The 17,400-nt window shown below is 37.9% G+C and overlaps 1 protein-coding gene across 1 annotated transcript; it reads right to left on the bottom strand.

Annotated features, from left to right (window-relative positions):
• Nucleotides 1-1,937: 1,937 nt before the first annotated feature.
• Nucleotides 1,938-5,152, bottom strand: LOC308613176 (mucosal pentraxin-like; the record flags this gene model as incomplete). The annotated part of the gene is given in 3 exon segments (XM_081226220.1): nt 1,938-2,086; nt 2,090-2,544; nt 5,089-5,152. Coding segments are annotated over 3 exon segments (651 nt in total). The 3' UTR covers nt 1,938-1,954.
• Nucleotides 5,153-17,400: the final 12,248 nt, after the last annotated feature.

The raw sequence follows: 17,400 nt of genomic DNA on the forward strand, positions 1-17,400 counted from the left end.
CTTCCTCTACTCAGAGAGAGTTGCAAAATTTGGTGGTAAGCTTGCATTAAAGAATTGAGCTTCCCTGACTTGAATTCTGTTTTTACCATCATTCTCCCATACCCTCTATTCATTTGGGGCGTTACCACCAGGGATATGGTCAGATGCTCCTTACAAAGTGGAAAGCCAGTAGGGAATAATAAACAAGAAGGTGACTGATTGTTTCCACTTTGTTAATGCCAGAAAAGTGGGCTGCATAACGCCTGTTTGAGGTGATAGGTTGAAAGATCAACCTAAATGTCAGGTAGATATTGAGCTCTAAAACTTCAGAGATAACATGGTCAGTGGACAAGATTTGTGAAAAGCACAGTTAAAACCACCTTTCCGACTTATCATCACTTTCTCCTTTGGGCAATGACAAGAGTAACAGACTCTGACATTCCAGAAGAAATATTACCAGCTTAAAACATTCTCACCTGCCTTGGAGACCCATGAATTTTTTTCCCCAATTTTGCTGAAGCTCACATTAGGACTGTTTCCTTGGTGAGTTTTGTATATTTACATGTGAGTAAGTAACTTGTCACACCAAGCAACTGAATGTCACTGCAGTTATACATGCTTTCTCTGGGAGTAATGCCTATGCCATAATGTATTCACAAGTGTAGGGCTGGCTTTCTGAAGATCTGTTTTGAAATTAAATTTATTAAGGAAATTTCCTGGTTGTCCAGTGATTTGGACTCCACAATTCCATTGCTGGTGGGCCGCGTTTGAACCCTAGTCAGGGAACCAAGATCCCACAAGCTGCATGGCCCAGCCAAAAAAAAAGAAGGAAATAAATGTATTAATACCACCTCTCAACTAACCCTAGCTGTCTCAGATCTGGAAATTAGCCTGTGATTTTCATTCACCTCTATGCGGAGCCTGGGCTGATGCCTGTGTCTTGCCTTTGCCCTCTTCATTTCTATTTACATTGATGAACTCATTTTCTGTTAACCGTTGGGTACCTCATTCAAACTCTGAGTTTAAACTCTTGCCTAAACAAGAGTCTGGGAGTCTCCCAATTCTTACTGTTATTGCCTTCTGAAGGGGAAAATTGTATTGATTTGTGAAAAAAGTTTAAGACTTTAGGATGATTTGGCCTGGCGTTCAAAAGAGGCAGAACTTGCCAAATGTCTTCCAGTCCATAAAGGGCTGATGTTAAAATAAATAAATAAATAAATAAATAAATAAATAAATAAATAAATAATCCATGTCTCCCACCCACTGTCCTTCTGCTTGAGGACAGTCCAAGTGTCCCCAATGAGGATGCATTGAAATTGCCTGCCAAACAAAGGACTTGGGACTCTCTAATCATACCAGGGTCAAGAAGGGAAATCTTCATGCTTATGGAGAATTACCTGCAGGAATATAAGCTTTGCCTCCCTAGAGGAGCCACCTCCAAGAGAGTGAATGTGAAGAAGAGCCTCCAAGGTAGTTAATCTTTGCCTTTATCTGGGTTCCCTGAGAACACCTCTGAATCCTTTCCAGGTTAGGTTCAAGGGTAACAGTCACAACCTTGCTTCCTGAGAAAGCCCCATTGGAGATTTTCTATTCGGGGGTCCTGCTCATGATAGTAGCCCATTCTTGAAAGGCCCTTCTCAGCAGTCACATGATTTTTATAGATTGATGAATATTTTTGCACTCAGGACCCCCATGGGGAATCCCACAGCTATACAGGGCTCTAGAAGATTGACACCCATACTGAAAGCAGCGTGTTCCCCTGAGTTCCTATAGTTTGATGCTGCAGAAAATTATGTAACATGTGCAACAACAAAGAATGTATATTAAAGGTCCACCTAGACCTTGTGTCTTTAATGTAGTTCACACCGTCTTAACAGAGCCAGAGAAATGGAAATCAGTGTATTTAATTTCAAAGAGAATGTGTGAGTGACTATTATTAAACACAAATCATGTCTGAAGGGAGTGAGGCTTACACCTACAACTTGGGCTTTGCCACCACATAGCCCCTAGCTTTATAAGTCAGGGCCCACCAATTCAAGAGGTTGCCATTGTAACAGAAGGAGCACATATTCTTTAAGGGGACCACATGATCCCACAAGGACACATCCTAGATCTCCCCAACAAAGGATTGTTTTGCATCAAAACGTCCCCCAAAGGAATCCTGCTCCTGTCCCAGGATGATGCTTGCCTCTGCTCCCAAAGAGTACCCTTTCCTCAAACCCTTCCTCCCCATGGGCTTCCCACTCACCCAGAGTTCAGCAATCCCAGAGGGAGACTTCCAGCTGGCACAGAGATGGATTGGGGCATAAGGAGAGAGGGGGACCTTGAAAGTGACCCCAGTGTTCCCAATGTACAGTTTGTACTCTCCTACTTTGTTGACAAAGAGAAGCATCTCATTGTCTGTAGACCTAGTGCTGTAGGAGAAGAGACTGTAAGAGCGGGTGAGGTCTGTGGAGGCTTTCAGGCACAGAGTGAAACTTTTCAGCGGTTTCTTCACCCTGGGGATCAGGGACATATGGGCTTTGTTTGATTCTTTAGGGAAAATAAACACCTTCCCTCTCAAGTCTGAGAAGAAAATAAAACAAAAAACAAAACAAAAAAAACAATGTGACAAAAATTCTATCAATTATTTTGTTCGATTTACTCTCACTATGGATCATGGGCAGCTTCCTGATAGAGTATATACAGTGTTTACAAGGTGCCTGTAAGTGCATTATCTCAGTGATAGTATAAGCAAAATGTTAGTGTTAAAAGGCAGGTTTTACTACAGTTGTCCTGATAGAAAGATAGAAAGAGGAATTAAAGATGTCCTATAACTCCCACTCTCATCTTCTTTGTAGGTTTCATATGGGTAGAACAGCAAACACCAGTGTAGAAAATGAAACACAGGGTACTTCCCTGGCGGTCCAGTGGTTAAGACTCTGCACTTCCAGTGTAAAGGGTTCCATCCCCAGGTGGGAAACTAAGGTCCCACATGCTGCGTGGTGCAGCCAAAGAGAAAAAAATGAAAAAAAAAAAAAAATGAAACACAGCTGACTCATGGAGTGTAATGGTTAAAGTATGTAGTACCCCATATTCTCCCATTGCTGATCATATTCAGAGATGTCAATGATCTAAATATCTCCATACGTGTGGTGTGTGACCTTTTCAGTATACAAACCTGGAGCAAAATAGCATGGTTAGCCAGAGAGTGGTGTTATGAATAACTTATAACTGATAGTGATATGATAGAGAAGTGGGTGTCTCAAACTTGAGAAGCTGGGTTTGGGCTTATTGGGTACAATAGAAAGGGAGAAAAAAGGGGTGCCAGGACATTAAAGCTTTTTATCTGCTAATAAAGCCTAACTATTTTGTAGCACTTATGCATCACAAAGTAAATTTTTCCCTTTAGTTTGATGTCATCCTTATACCCATTTCATAGATGAAGAAACTGAGGGTCAGAGTTCAGTAACTTCACAAAGGCAATTCAGTTAGTTTGGGAGAAACTTGTTCTCTACTTAAAGCCCAAGATTCTTTTAAAATTTCATATTTCCTCTCACGTGACCGAGACTAAAGGATTGAGAAGGATCAGAGAATGAACACCCTAATACCTGTAATAACCTCTTTTTCTAATAAAAGTTGCACATCCCTTCTTGTTCTCTAAGGTGAGAGGTAATGGTGTTCCCAAGTAGTAAACAAAGCCAGCTGTCCTTTCTCTAGCCCTGGGGCTTCCTTCTGCCAGGCATGTCCTTACTCATCAGCATCTGTAGTGGTTTTAAGAATATGTCCGAAATAATTCTCCTCTCCTGGATTGTAGGCTAACTTGCTGTTAATGAATAGAATACAGCAGAACTGAGGTAAGTGACAGAAGATGAGATTTTGAAAAGACTGTGCTTCTTTTTTTTTAGCTGTTTCCAAGTTTTATTTCTTTTTTTAAAAAAATTAATTTTGTTTTTATTTTATATTGGAGTATAGTTGATTTACAATATTGTGTTGGTTTCAGGTGTACAGCTAAGTGATTCAGTTATACATATACACATATCCATTATTTTTCAGATTCTTTTCCCATATAGGTTATAACACAGTACTGAATAGATTTCCCTGTGCTATGCAGTAGGTCCTTGTTGGTTATCCATTTTATATATAGTAGTGTGTACATGTTAATCCCAAACTCCTAATTTATCCCTCCCCACAGTTTTTCCCCTTTAGTAACTGTAAGTTTTTTTTTTCTATGTCTGTGAGTCTGTTTCTGTTTTGTGAATAAGTTCATTTGTATCAATTTTTTTTTAGTTTCCACATATAAATGTTATCATATATTTGTCTTTCTCTGTCTGAGAAAGGTCTATCCATGTTGCTGCAAATGGTATTATTTCATTATTTTTAATGGTTGAGTAATATTCCATTTTATATACATACCACATTGTCTTTATCCATTCATCTGTCAATGGACATTTAGGCTGCTTCCATGTCTTGGTTATTGTAAACAGTGCTACAATGAACACTGGGGTACATGTATCTTTTCTAATTATAGTTTTCTCTGGATATATGCAGGAATGAGATTGCTAGATCATATGGTGGTTCTATTTTTAGTTTTTTAAGAAAGACTGTACTTTTGGGCTGGGCCCTTTCTCTCTGTTAGATCATTCACTGTTGGAGAATCCAGCTGCTGTGTCATAGGCTGCTTGATAGTAAGGTCCATATGGCAAGGAACTAAGGGAAGCCTCCAGCCAACAGCCTGTGAAGAACTGAGGCCCTCAACCCAACAGCCTGTAAGAGCTGAATCCTGATGATAACCATGTGAATGAGCTTAGAAGCAGATCCTCCCCAAGTTGAGCCTTCAGATGAGAGGACAGCTCTGGTTGATTGACTGAAAACTTATGAAAGACCTTGAGTCAGAATCATCCAGCTGAGCTATTCCCTGATTCCTGACCCATAGAAAGTATGATAATAAATGTCCGTTTCTTTAAGCTGCTAAATTTTAAGGTGATTTGTAATACTGCAGTAGATAACTTATAACATCCTTCATTCACATCTTCCTCAAACAGCAACCCCAGTAGTAACAAAACGTGCTGTACTCCAGTTCCCCTGGGACTTGGAGAAAACTTTATCCCAGCAAGGCTCAGGACCTACCTTTCTGTGTCATACCGTCTGAGAGAAAGGTGAGAAGCAGGACACCCAGAAGAGGCTTCTCCATCCTATGCTCCTTGGGTCTTCAGGAAGAGTGGGAGGAACAGCAGTGGTCCTACCAGTGGAGAGATGCTCACTGTTTGACTTCTTATATTGTGCTTTTAGAGGCACAGCCTTTGTTCCAGCAACAGAAGGCAAAGCTATAAATGGTAAATATTGACTGAACCAGGATAGGATTTGGAAACAAATTTGTTTACTTTCTGGTCTATTACTTCAGTTGCAGCATCTTTCCTTTCTTTTTTAAGTGTTCTATTTCCTGCTGAACTGTCCTGTTCATGTCTCCCCACAAGAAAAAGAGGTTCTATGTCCTCCTAAGGGACATTTAATTACCTAATATATGTAAGGAAATTGTGGCAGTCTGTTGTTAGTTCTGTCAGATAGGCATCCTCTTGGAGCTGCTGGAGGAACCATTTCCCCCCTGTGTTTAGGGGCTGGGGTATCACTATGGAGAAACTGACATTTACTGATTCAGGTAGCTGTGAACTTCAAGATAGTGGAGATCTAGCTCTTGTGGTCTTGATGAAGTTGCCAGGTTGTCTGTAAAGAAGCTTCTAGATGCTGGGTGTTAAGATGATGCCCTGCACCTGGAATCTGGACATCAGCTAGGAAATAAGCTCAAAGAAGGTGTCTGTGAAGGTGGATACACTGAGCCCATTTTGAGAGGGCACAGAATACTGCTTAGATACTGGTAACAAGCCAGATATGGTATGACCTAAGTCTGTGATTTACAAACCTGACTACATCTAAACATTTTATCCTGGTGTTACTCTGTCTCCAATAAAATTTTTTTGTAAGTTGCTGTATCAATTTCTCCTTTTTTATTCATCACACATTATAGGATTTTAAAATTTGAGAACATATGGATCATGTATGTTTTCTCCCACAGTTTAATCTCCAGCACTTATCACTGTGATTCATTTATAAAAGCCCTAATACTACTTATGGAATGAACTAATCTGGGTGTTTCCAGGTTGATGAGAAGAACTAAAGGAAATTATCAAAGGCTCTCAGTTACAAACAACAAAAGCCACTGTACTAGTTGTGGCCGTTTATTTCTACTTAATGAAACTGTGCAACAAACTACCTCAAAACTCAGTTTTTAAAACAATAAACATTTATTTAGTTCATGAGTCTGTGGGTTGATGATTTGGGCTTAGTGATTCTTTCCGTCTTAGCTGGGTGATTAACAGCAAGTCAGCTAGTTGGACAGTAATATTATATGAGTCAGAAATGGTGCAATGAGAATTAAAGCATTTTAAAATTTTTGTCTTATTTGTATAATTTTATGTTGGTTTAAATCAATCTTGATTTCTCCTTCTCTCCTTTAATTCTAAACTATATGCACATTAAAAAATCAAGAATTCCCTAAGGAATTTTAAAAATTATTTTCATGGTATATATTTATATAATATAAAATAAATGTTATTTTCCATAAAATATGTTACTTTAGGTCAGTATATTACAATTAAAGGTTACATTGTAAGTTAATTTTATTAAAGCCTTTAATAATATTCATGATACATATCTAAAAAGACAAATTTGACCTATCCACATTTAATGTGCTTCATATTATTGAATTAACTTTATGAAAGCAAGAACACAATTTATGGACAGAGTCAAACTGACATTTTGTCAATCCCACATTTCATTTGAGGATAAAACTAAATGCATTAAAATGAAGTTTGCAATTTAACTACTTTTTGCTACATCAGAAATATACAAAAATTTCTTTGATGATTTTGATTTGTGTTTCTGATGTTTAGAGCCTAAACACGCACACACACAATTTAAAAATATAAAACTATTACAGTACTTCCCTGGTTGTCCAGTGGTTAAGAATCTGCCTTCCAATACAGGGGACTTGGGTTCTGGTTGGAGAACTAAGATCCCACATGCTGTGTGGAACAGCCAAAAATAATAATAATAATAAAAATATTAATGCTAGATTCCAAGTACAGTACTCCCTCAGCATCTATGGGGATTCCCCCCCATATTAGAATTCATGAATGCTTTATTTCCTTATATAAAATTGTACAGTATTTGCATATTATTGACACACAACTTCCTATATACTTTAAATCATCTCTAGATTACCTATAATACTTAATGTAATGTAAATTCTATGTAAATAGTTGTTGGTGCATGGCAAATTCAAGGTTTGCTTTTTGGAACTTCCTGGAATTATTTTCTAAATATTTCTGAGCAGCAGTTGGTTAAATCCGTGGATGTAGAACCCATAGATATGAAAGGCCAACTGTGTTTACCTTACAAGGGCTTAATTAAGTGCTAAAGACATCTTGATGTGCTATAGATTATAAGATTAGGATCTTTTTGTCAATCAATATGGATAAATTTCAAACTACATATATAAATTTAAAATAATGCCATATGTTTATAATTACATATGTATAAACATGTAAAGGAAACATACACACATTTTCAGTGCGGTTACCTCTGAGGAAGGAAGAAGTAAGGAAGTGGAAAGAATGTGGGGAGTTTCTGATTGTATCCATAAATATTACCTTAAAAAAAAGTCAGGAAACAATTATGACAAATATGGTGTGGCAAAAATATGGTATATATGGTATTTGATAACAAATAACTTTACTCTTATAAATTTAAAATTTTCACAACTTATTTTTTTATTTTTAAAGATAAATATCAGGTATTTCATAAACAAGATGAAAAGACAACCCTCAGAATGGGAGAAAATATTTGCAAATGAAGCCACTGACAAAGGATTAATCTCCAAAATATACCAGCAGCACATGCAGCTCAATATCACAAAAATAAAAAATGCTATCCAAAAATGGGCAGAAGACCTAAATAGACATTTCTACAAAGAAGATATACAGATTGCCAACAAACACATGAAAAGATGCTCAATATCACTAATCATTAGAGAAATGCAAATCAAAACTACAGTGAGGTATCACCTTACACTGGTCAGAATGGTCGTCATCAAAATGTCTACAAACAATAAATGCTAGAGAAGGTGTGGAGAAAAGGGAACCCTCTTGCACTGTTGGTGGGAATGTAAATTGATACAGCCACTATGGAGAACAGTATGGAGGTTCCTTAAAAAACTAAAAATAGAACTACCATATGACCCAGAAGTCCCACTACAGGGTATATACCCTGAAGAAACCATAATTCAAAAACAGTCATGTACCACAATGTTCATCGCAGCACTATTTACAGTAGACAGGATATGGAAGCAACCTAAATGTCCATTGACAGATGAATGGCTAAAGAAAATGTGGCACATATATACAATGGAATATTACTCAACCATAAAAAAAAACAAAATTGAGTTATTTGTCGTAAGGTGGATGGACCTAGAGTCTGTCATACAGAGTGAAGTAAGTCAGAAAGAGAAAAACAAATACTTTATGCTAACACATATATATATATGGAATCTAAAAAAAAATGATTCTGATGAACTTAGGGGAAGGACAGGAATAAAGACACAGAGGTAGAGAATGGACTTGAAGACACAGGGAGGGGGAAGGGTAAGCTGGGATGCAGTGAGAGAGTAGCACTGACTTATATACACTAACAAATGTAAAGTAGATAGCTAGTGGGAAGCAGCCACATAGCACAGGGAGATCAGTTCGGTGCTCTGTGACCACCTAGAGGGGTGGAATAGGGAGGGTGGGAGGGAGATGCAAGAGGGAGGGGATATGGGGATATATGTATACGTATAGCTGATTCACCTTGTTATACAGCAGAAACTAACACAACATTGTAAAGCAATTATATTCCAATAAAGATGTTAAAAAAACAAAGGAAGATGTGGTACATATACACAATGGAATATTACTCAGCCATCAAAAAGAACAAAACAATGCCACTTGCAGCAACATGGATAGACCCAGAGACCGTCATACTGAGTGAAGTAAGCCAGACACAGAAACACAAGTATCACATGATATCACTTATATGTGGAATCTAAAAAAAAGGGTACAAATGAACTTGTTTACAAAACAGAAGTAGAGTCACAAATGTAGAAAGCAAACTCATGGTTACCAGGAGATAAGGGAGGAGGGATAAATTGGGAGACTGGGATTGACATATACGCACTGCTATATATAAAATAGATAACCAATAAGAACCTGCTGTACAGCACAAGGAACTCTGCTCAACACTCTGCAATGGCCCACATGGGAAAATAATCTAAAAAAAAAAAAAAAAAAGAGTGGACACATGCATATGCATACGTAAAACTGATTCACTCCGCTGTACACCTGAAACCAACACAACATTGTAAATCAACTATACTTCAATAAAAATTTAAAAAAAAATAGTAATAGTACCCAGCAATCACCACGGCTGGGAACAGAACCTGATCCCACCAGCCAGACTGGAAAACCTTAGAATTTAATGCCATATTTATTTATCATCATCCACATTCAACTCTATGTGGAAAATTCTCTGATTTTGAGGTTGTACTGTCCAGGGACCAGGTATGAGAAATAAAGGGATGTATAGAGTTCTACCACCTTTGTTCATTACCCTCAATAAATCATCCTTTTAAAAAATTTCCCTGGAATTGAGTTGATGGAACCAAACAAGTAAGTTAGGGAAAAAATACCTCATAATATCTTTAATTCCTCTATCACATATAAATAAAATATGTATATTTGTAAGTCTTATGTAAACTCCAAAATACAATAAGCTCTATATGGAGATAGAACATATGGGAAACGTGAGTCATGAAGTTGGTAGGATAATTTTTATCTTATCTCTTGTTGACATTGTTTCTTGTCCTGATTCTAGAGAAATCCTAGACACCAAGTTCACCTGTCACTAAAGCCTCTGTTGCTCTGCAACACCCAGACCAAGACAATGCGCTTTTCCTATATCCAGATAAAACTGAGGAGTACAGTTTACCAATTGGGCATAGAGAGGGCATCGTCAAGCCACTCAAAGACCCTCTCACCTCAGTCCATTTGTTCTAACTGAAATCAATCTCTGCTACCGTAGAACTCCTGGGTAGAAGAGGAACTCCAAGTGGGAAAGAGATGCTCAACTGGACAGAAGGAAAAGATCACCCTGGGGCAGGAGCAGGATTGTTTTAGGGGCAAATTTGAAATTCTTTTAGGGGCAGTTCTTTAATAGCGACATTTGAGATTAGTCCTATAGGATTACATGCTCTTCTCAAAGGAGATAATATACTATTTATTGTGATGACATCGTCACAAACTGGCAGGTTCTGAGGTTGTCTTTTTATTTATATAACTTTTTATTTTAACACAATTTCAGACTTACAAAAAGTTGCAGGAATAGTAAAAAAAATTCCATATACTTTAAACAATTTATTGTGATAAAATATGCATAATATAAAATTTACCATTTTATCCACTTTTAAGTATATACTGGTAATATTAAGTGCATTCACAATGTTGTGTAATTGTCACCACTGTGCATTTCCAGAACTTTTTCATGATTCCAAACAGAAACTCTGTACCCATCAAACAATAATTCTCAATTTCTCCCTCCCCAGTCCCTGGTAGCCTCTATCTACTTTCTATCTCTATAAATTTACCTATCCTAGGTACCTCACATAAGTGGAATCATTTAATATTTGTCCTTTTGTGTCAGACTTATTTCACTTAGCACAATGTTTATGTTTTATCCATATTGTAGCATGTATCAGAATTTCATTGCTTTTTACAGAAGAATAATATTCCTTTGTATGTACATACAACACTTTGATCATCCATTTATCGTTGATGGACATTTGGGTTGTTTCCACCTTTTGGCTGTTGTGAATACGATGTGAACATTGATGTGCAAGTATCTGAGCCCCTGTTTTCATTTTTCTAAGTATATACCTAGGAGTGGAATTTCTGGATTATACAATAATTATATGTTTAACTTTTTTGAGGAGCCACCAGACTGTTTTCCACAATTGCTTCAATATTTTACACTTCCACCAACAATAAACAAGGGTTCCAATTTCTCCACATCCTCATCAACAATTGTTATTTTTCATTGTTTAAAAATATATATATTAGCAATCCTAATGGATATGAAATGGTACTTCATTGTGGGTTTACTTTACATTTTTCTAATGGCTAGCTAGTGATGTTGATTATCTTTTCAGGTGCTTATATTGGCTATTTGTTTATCTTCTTTGAAGAAATGTCTATTCAAATCCTTTGACCATTTTCTCTCTCTCTCTCTCTCTCTCTCTCTCTCTATATATATATATATATATATATATATATATATATGCTATGCAAATATTTTCTCTCATTATGTGGGTTGTCTTTTCACACTTGATATTTTCCTTTGATACACAAAAGTTTAAAATTTTGATCAAGTCCAATTTGTCTATTTTCTCTTTTGTTGCCTGTGCTTCTCATGCATATCCAAGAAGTCATTGCCAAATCCAATGTGACAAAGATTTTTCCTATGTCTTCTAAGAGTGTTATAGTTTTAGCTCTTAAACTTAGGTCCTTGATTTATTTTGATTTACATTTTGCATATGGTATAAAGTAAGGACCTAACATCATTCTTCTGCATGTGGATATACAGTTTTCCCAGCATCATTTGTTGAAGACTGTCCTTTCCTCATTGAATCGTCTTGTCACCCTTGTTGAAAATCAATTAACCATATATGCAAGGGTTTATTTCTGAGATCTCTATGCTATTCTATTGGTCTATATATTGGTCCTTATGCCCCATATACTTTTCACTTGGATTTCCTAAATGTTAATATTTTACCATGTTTGACTTTATAGCCCCCACTCCATTCTCTCTCTTTCTCTCTCCCCTCTCCCTTTCTCTTTCTCATACATACACACAGGCGTGTGTGCACACATATATATGTTTATATAATTTTTATCTACGTCTTTTTTTAAACTGCTGAGAATCATTTGCAGACATGATGCTCCTTTATCCATGAATACTTTAGTGTGCATTTTCTAAAAGCAGGGATATTCTCTTATATTATGCATTCTCAATAAGGGTGATATCACCCTCAAGGGGGCAAACATTGATTCTATGGGAAAAACAAAAACAAAAAAAAACCCTCTAAACCAGACACTACATATGACCTGTAGCTTTCCAAAGCTCAGCTCTATTCAACAAAATCTTATTTCTTAGTATTTAATTTCTCTTATTAGGGAGAAATTAATTTAATTTAAATATCACTTAATCTAATTTTTCTCCTGGGGGGGTACAACAATGAAAAAATAAGGTTGAGAAACATTATACTGTATAATCACACACATCAAAATCAGGAAATTAATATTGATACAATACTCTATTGGTTTGATTTGTTTTGTTTTTACATTTTACCAGTTATTCTATTAATATCTCACAAGACAAAAGAAAATCCCAGATCACCCATCGTATGTCACTGCCATGTCTCTTTAGTTTCTTTCATTCAGAGCAATTCTTCAGTCTTTCCTTGTATTTAGTGACATTGACATTTTGAAGAGGATAGGTCAGTTGTTTCGTAGAATACCCCTATGATCAGATTCAGGTTGTGCCCTTTTGTCAAGAATACCACACAAGTGACGTTGTGCTCTTCACAGTGCCCTTTTCAGTCCTTTCTCTCTCTGAGTGAAGCACTATTCCAATCACTGGAAATACAGCAGAGAACAAGGTAAGGTTTCTGCCCTCATGGTGCTGATGTCCTAGGGAGGAGTTTGCAAACCACTGAGAAAGGTTGCCTACAGGAAAAAAGAGGTAGGGGTACCACTAAGGGCTAGCCTTGTTCTTTACAGCCCCATTTGATTGGACAAAGTCTATTAGAAAACAGATTTAATCCCAATGTAAAAATCTCTCTCTGTCTCTGTCTGTCTCTGTCTCTATCTCTCTGAGTACTGCAGAAGAAGTGTGTTTCTCAGGAAGGTGCTGAGTTTCTTGTTACTCAAAGGACATTATTATGTAATGGTTAGCATTTGACCTCTGCCATGAAAAATCGCTTTGTTGGGGAATTGACCTGATTTCTGTGCTCTTGGAAAAATAAAACTCTCTCAGCCTTAATATTCTTATCTGTAAATTGGAGAATAAAAATAGTACATACTTCAAAGAGTTATTGTAAAGATTAAATGCAGTAATGCACGAAAAGCTTTTAGCTCAATGCCTAGCATTTACTAAGAGCTTAATAATTATTGATTATCATTACAATTTTTAAGAAAAAGACTATTTGCTTAAGTTATTATTTTTCAAGAAGACTGTTTACCAAACAATTCTTTTAGAAGTGAGGTCAGCATGAGAGGAAGCTTACACTAATATTATTAAGTTGTATCTCAAATATGCCAATATTTACTTTTAATTTTTACTTAATAAACATCAAGGTTGCATACATAGTAGTTTTCTATAAGTACAATAGGGCATCTGGATGACCTGGGTCAGGCCGGTTTGGGGGATGGTTTCTTTCTATCACAGTTAAGTTTATACCTGGCTGAGCCCTAGATGAACTGGGAAGAGCTTACAGCATTAAGGTTCTGTTTAGGCTCAGAGGTGGATTTACTAAGAAGCTAATGAAACTTAAGCTTCTCCTTCATTTGCACAGACCTCTTATAAGAAACCGTCTTTTCTCATTCAAATAAACATTCATTTTCATGTACTCAGAACCTGAACTGCGCCCCCCCCTCCCCCACCGCCCACCGCCAGCCCCACCACCCCGCCTTGTTAGATGCCTGTACGGAGAACTGAGGTCAAGTTCTGGCCATCTGTTTTATTCAACTAGAAAAAAATGCCTGGTTTTAGGATCTCATCTCAGACTCTTCTCAGAATTTCATTGTGTGGCACGTAGCAAACAAAACACAATGGGCATAAAAAAACGTCATTTAAGCTTATTTCTTTCTTCAGAGACTTGTCCCTTCTCTCTGGAGCAGAGGGTCTTTTCCATAGAAAAGTGCCCTTTTTAGGCCACTTTGTGTCACAATGTTGAGCTCCCATTTTCTCTTCCTTCCTGGACACCCCAGGTCATTGTTTGGAGAAGGACAAGTAATCAGAGATTTGAAGCTGCTGTACATAGAAAAGACCTGATTTTTGGTGGCCTCTGTAAAGAGAATAGAGGAAAAGGTGTAGAGAGAGGTTCAGAAATGTGGCATACATGATGACTGTAGAGAAATATGATACAATGAGGGATTGTAATGAGTGAAGACTGTCGAAGAATTTTAAGAAGACATCAGATATTAACAATGAAACAGTTTGCAGTGTGATGCTACAATAGAAACTTTCTCCATCCCCTCCTGCTATTAGTTCTGCTACACAAACAAGTATCTATCTGGCTGACCGCTACTTTGTGGCAAGTTAGAGAAATGGGCTGGATTCCTCTCCTGTGTTGGTATGGGATCAAGAGAAGACAATAGCCACAGGAGGTAAGGGCAAGAGAGAGCAAATGGAATCAAGAAATCAGAATTTGAAGCAAGCCTAGAAATAAAAATCCTGGTGAATTTGCAGAAATTATAAGAGCATTTTGGATTTCCCATCAGACTGAATGGTAGGTGTGAATCCACTTCAAGCAAATATTTGTGTATGTCCAAGGACAGGGTGACCCTGACTGACATCTGGGATGACTATGTGAACCAGCAAAATTTGACAAGCGAGATATGTTTAGTGAATATTGAGATTACCTTCCTTGGGGTGATGAGGGGAACCAATGACTATTAGGGGGAGGGGAAGCTTGTGATCCTTAATCCATGTGTGACTCCGACTGGTTTTCCTGCTGGGAAAGACAGAATTAGGCCTACAGTATGGAGAAACAGCACAGGCCATGGAAAGAATACCATACAAAGAGCTGAGGTGACTTTGGGCCCAGTGCCAGCTCTTCATCTAATTCTGTAAGACTCTGGGCAAGCAGTTTACTTTTTAATTTCTTTACACACCAACTATTCAAATCACTCTTTCTCAAATGCTAGGCAGCCTCTTAGGACTGCCCTCTTCTATTTTTCTTTCTTATAGGACACGCTTTTTTTTTTTTTTTGGCTTTGGGCAGGTGACCTATTATCTCAGGCATCAACAGGTACTTTGGATCATAGCTATGGCTAACTGACTATATTTAATGCCCTAGTTTTCATTGTCATTCCCAAAGTATTGGTTTCTTTCTTCCCCCTAAACAACTCTCCTTGATTAAACTCAATATGTGTGTCTCCTCTGTCTGGACAGACTACTCATTCTTTAGGGTCTTCCTGATTCTTCATCCTAATTAGGTCCTAATCAATTATGCCTATTACCACCAATTCCCATTGGCAGAGAAACATGTCAAACTATAGAGATAACTACTTCTCTCAAATATTCAGCAAATCCTACCCAATTTTTTTGTTTCATATGAGTTCTTTGGCTTTGGCAGACAGGAGTTGGGGGTGGAGTTGGTAAGGATCAGGAACTATTCAGAATCAAATTGATGTAGGCTGGCAAACATACTGTTGTTGGCTTCCCATCTGTTAGAACAAAATTTATAGGAATTGATGATTAAACAAACATTTTTGCATTCAGGTTTGCAGTTAAAAGATGAAGCGGCTCCAATTGTGTCAGGAGGCTGGTTTTATTTTAGTGGGAGTTTCCTTCTGTTTGTTTATATTGATAATAAGACTTAGATGTTAAGTGTTGGTGGTATAATAAATATAGCATGTTTAATGGAAGAGCTATCAGAAGGGTATAATACAAATAGTATGCTTATAAGAATGGTATAATAGAGGGAGCCTGAACCAAGATGGCAGAGTAGAAGGACATCCTCTCACACCCTCTTGTGAGAACACCAAAATCACAACTAACTGCTAGACAATCATTGACAGGAAGACACTGGAACTCACCAAAAGATACCCCACATCCAAAGACAAAGGAGAAACCACAATGAGACGGTAGGAGGGGTGCAATCACAGCAAAATCGAATCCCATAACTGCTGGGTGGGTGACTTACAGGCTGGAGAACACTAATACCAAAGAAGTCCACCCACTGGAGTGAAGGTTCTGAGCCCCAAGTCAGGATTCCCAACCTGGGGGTCTGGCAAAGGGAGAAGGAATTCCTAGAGAATCAGACTTTGAAGCCTAGTGGGATTTGATTGCAGGACTTTGACAGGACTGGGAGAAACAGAGACTCCACTCTTGGAGGGAACACACAAAATAGTGTGCGCATCGGGAACCAGGGGAAGAAGCAGTGAAGCCAGGGGAGACTGAACCAGACCAAGCTGTTAACTTTGTAGGGTCTCCTGCAGAAGTGGGTGGGGGGGTAGCTGTGGCTCACCTTGGGGACAAGGACACTGGCAGCAGAAGTTCTGGGAAGTAATCCTTGGCCTGAGCCCTCCCAAAGTATGCCATTAGGCCCACCAAAGAGCCTAGGTAGGCTCCAGTGTTGGGTTGCCTCAGGCCAAACCACCAACAGGGAGGGAACCCAGACCCACCCATGAGCAGTCAAGCAGATTAAAGTCTTACGGAGCTCTTCCCACCATAGCAACACCCAGCTCTACTCACCACCAGTCTCTCCCATCAGGAAAACTGCACATGCCTCATAGATAGGCTCATCCACCAGAGGGTAGACAGCAGAAGCAAGAAGAACTACAATCGAGCAGCCTGTGGAACAAAAACCACATTCACAGAAATATAGACAAGATGAAAAGGCAGAGGGCTATGTACCAGAGGAAGGAACAAGACAAAACTGCAGAAAAACAACTAAATGAAGTGGAGATAGGCAACCTTCCAGAAAAAGAATTCAGAATAATGAAAGAGAAGATGATCCAGGAACTTGGAAAAAGAATGGAGGCAAAGATCAAGAAGATGCAAGAAATGTTTAACAAAGATGTAGAAGAATTAAAGAACAAAAAAACAGAGATGAACAGTACAATAACTGAAATGAAAACTACACTAGAAGGAATCAATAGCAGAATAACTGAGGCAGAAGAACAGATAAGTAACCTGGAAGACGGAATGGTGGAATTCACTGCTGCAGAAGAGAATAAAGAAAAAAGAATGAAAAGAAATGAAGACAGACTAAGAGACCTCTGGGACAACAATAAACACAACAACATTCACATTATAGGGGTCCCAGGAGGAGAAGAGAGAGAGAGAGAAAGGACCTGAGAAAATATTTGAAGAGATTATAGTCAAAAACTTCCCTAACATGGGAAAGGAAATAGCCACAAAAGTCCAGGAAGTGCAGAGAGTCCCATACAGGATAAACCCAAGGAGAAGCACACTGAGACACATAGTAATCAAATTGGCAAAAATTAAAGACAAAGAAAAATTATTGAAAGCAGCAAGGGAAAAAGAATAAATAACATACAAGGGAAC

The sequence above is a fragment of the Mesoplodon bidens genome (assembly GCF_964165515.1).
Source record: "Mesoplodon bidens genome assembly, chromosome: 2".
NCBI classification, from domain to species: domain Eukaryota; kingdom Metazoa; phylum Chordata; class Mammalia; order Artiodactyla; family Ziphiidae; genus Mesoplodon; species Mesoplodon bidens.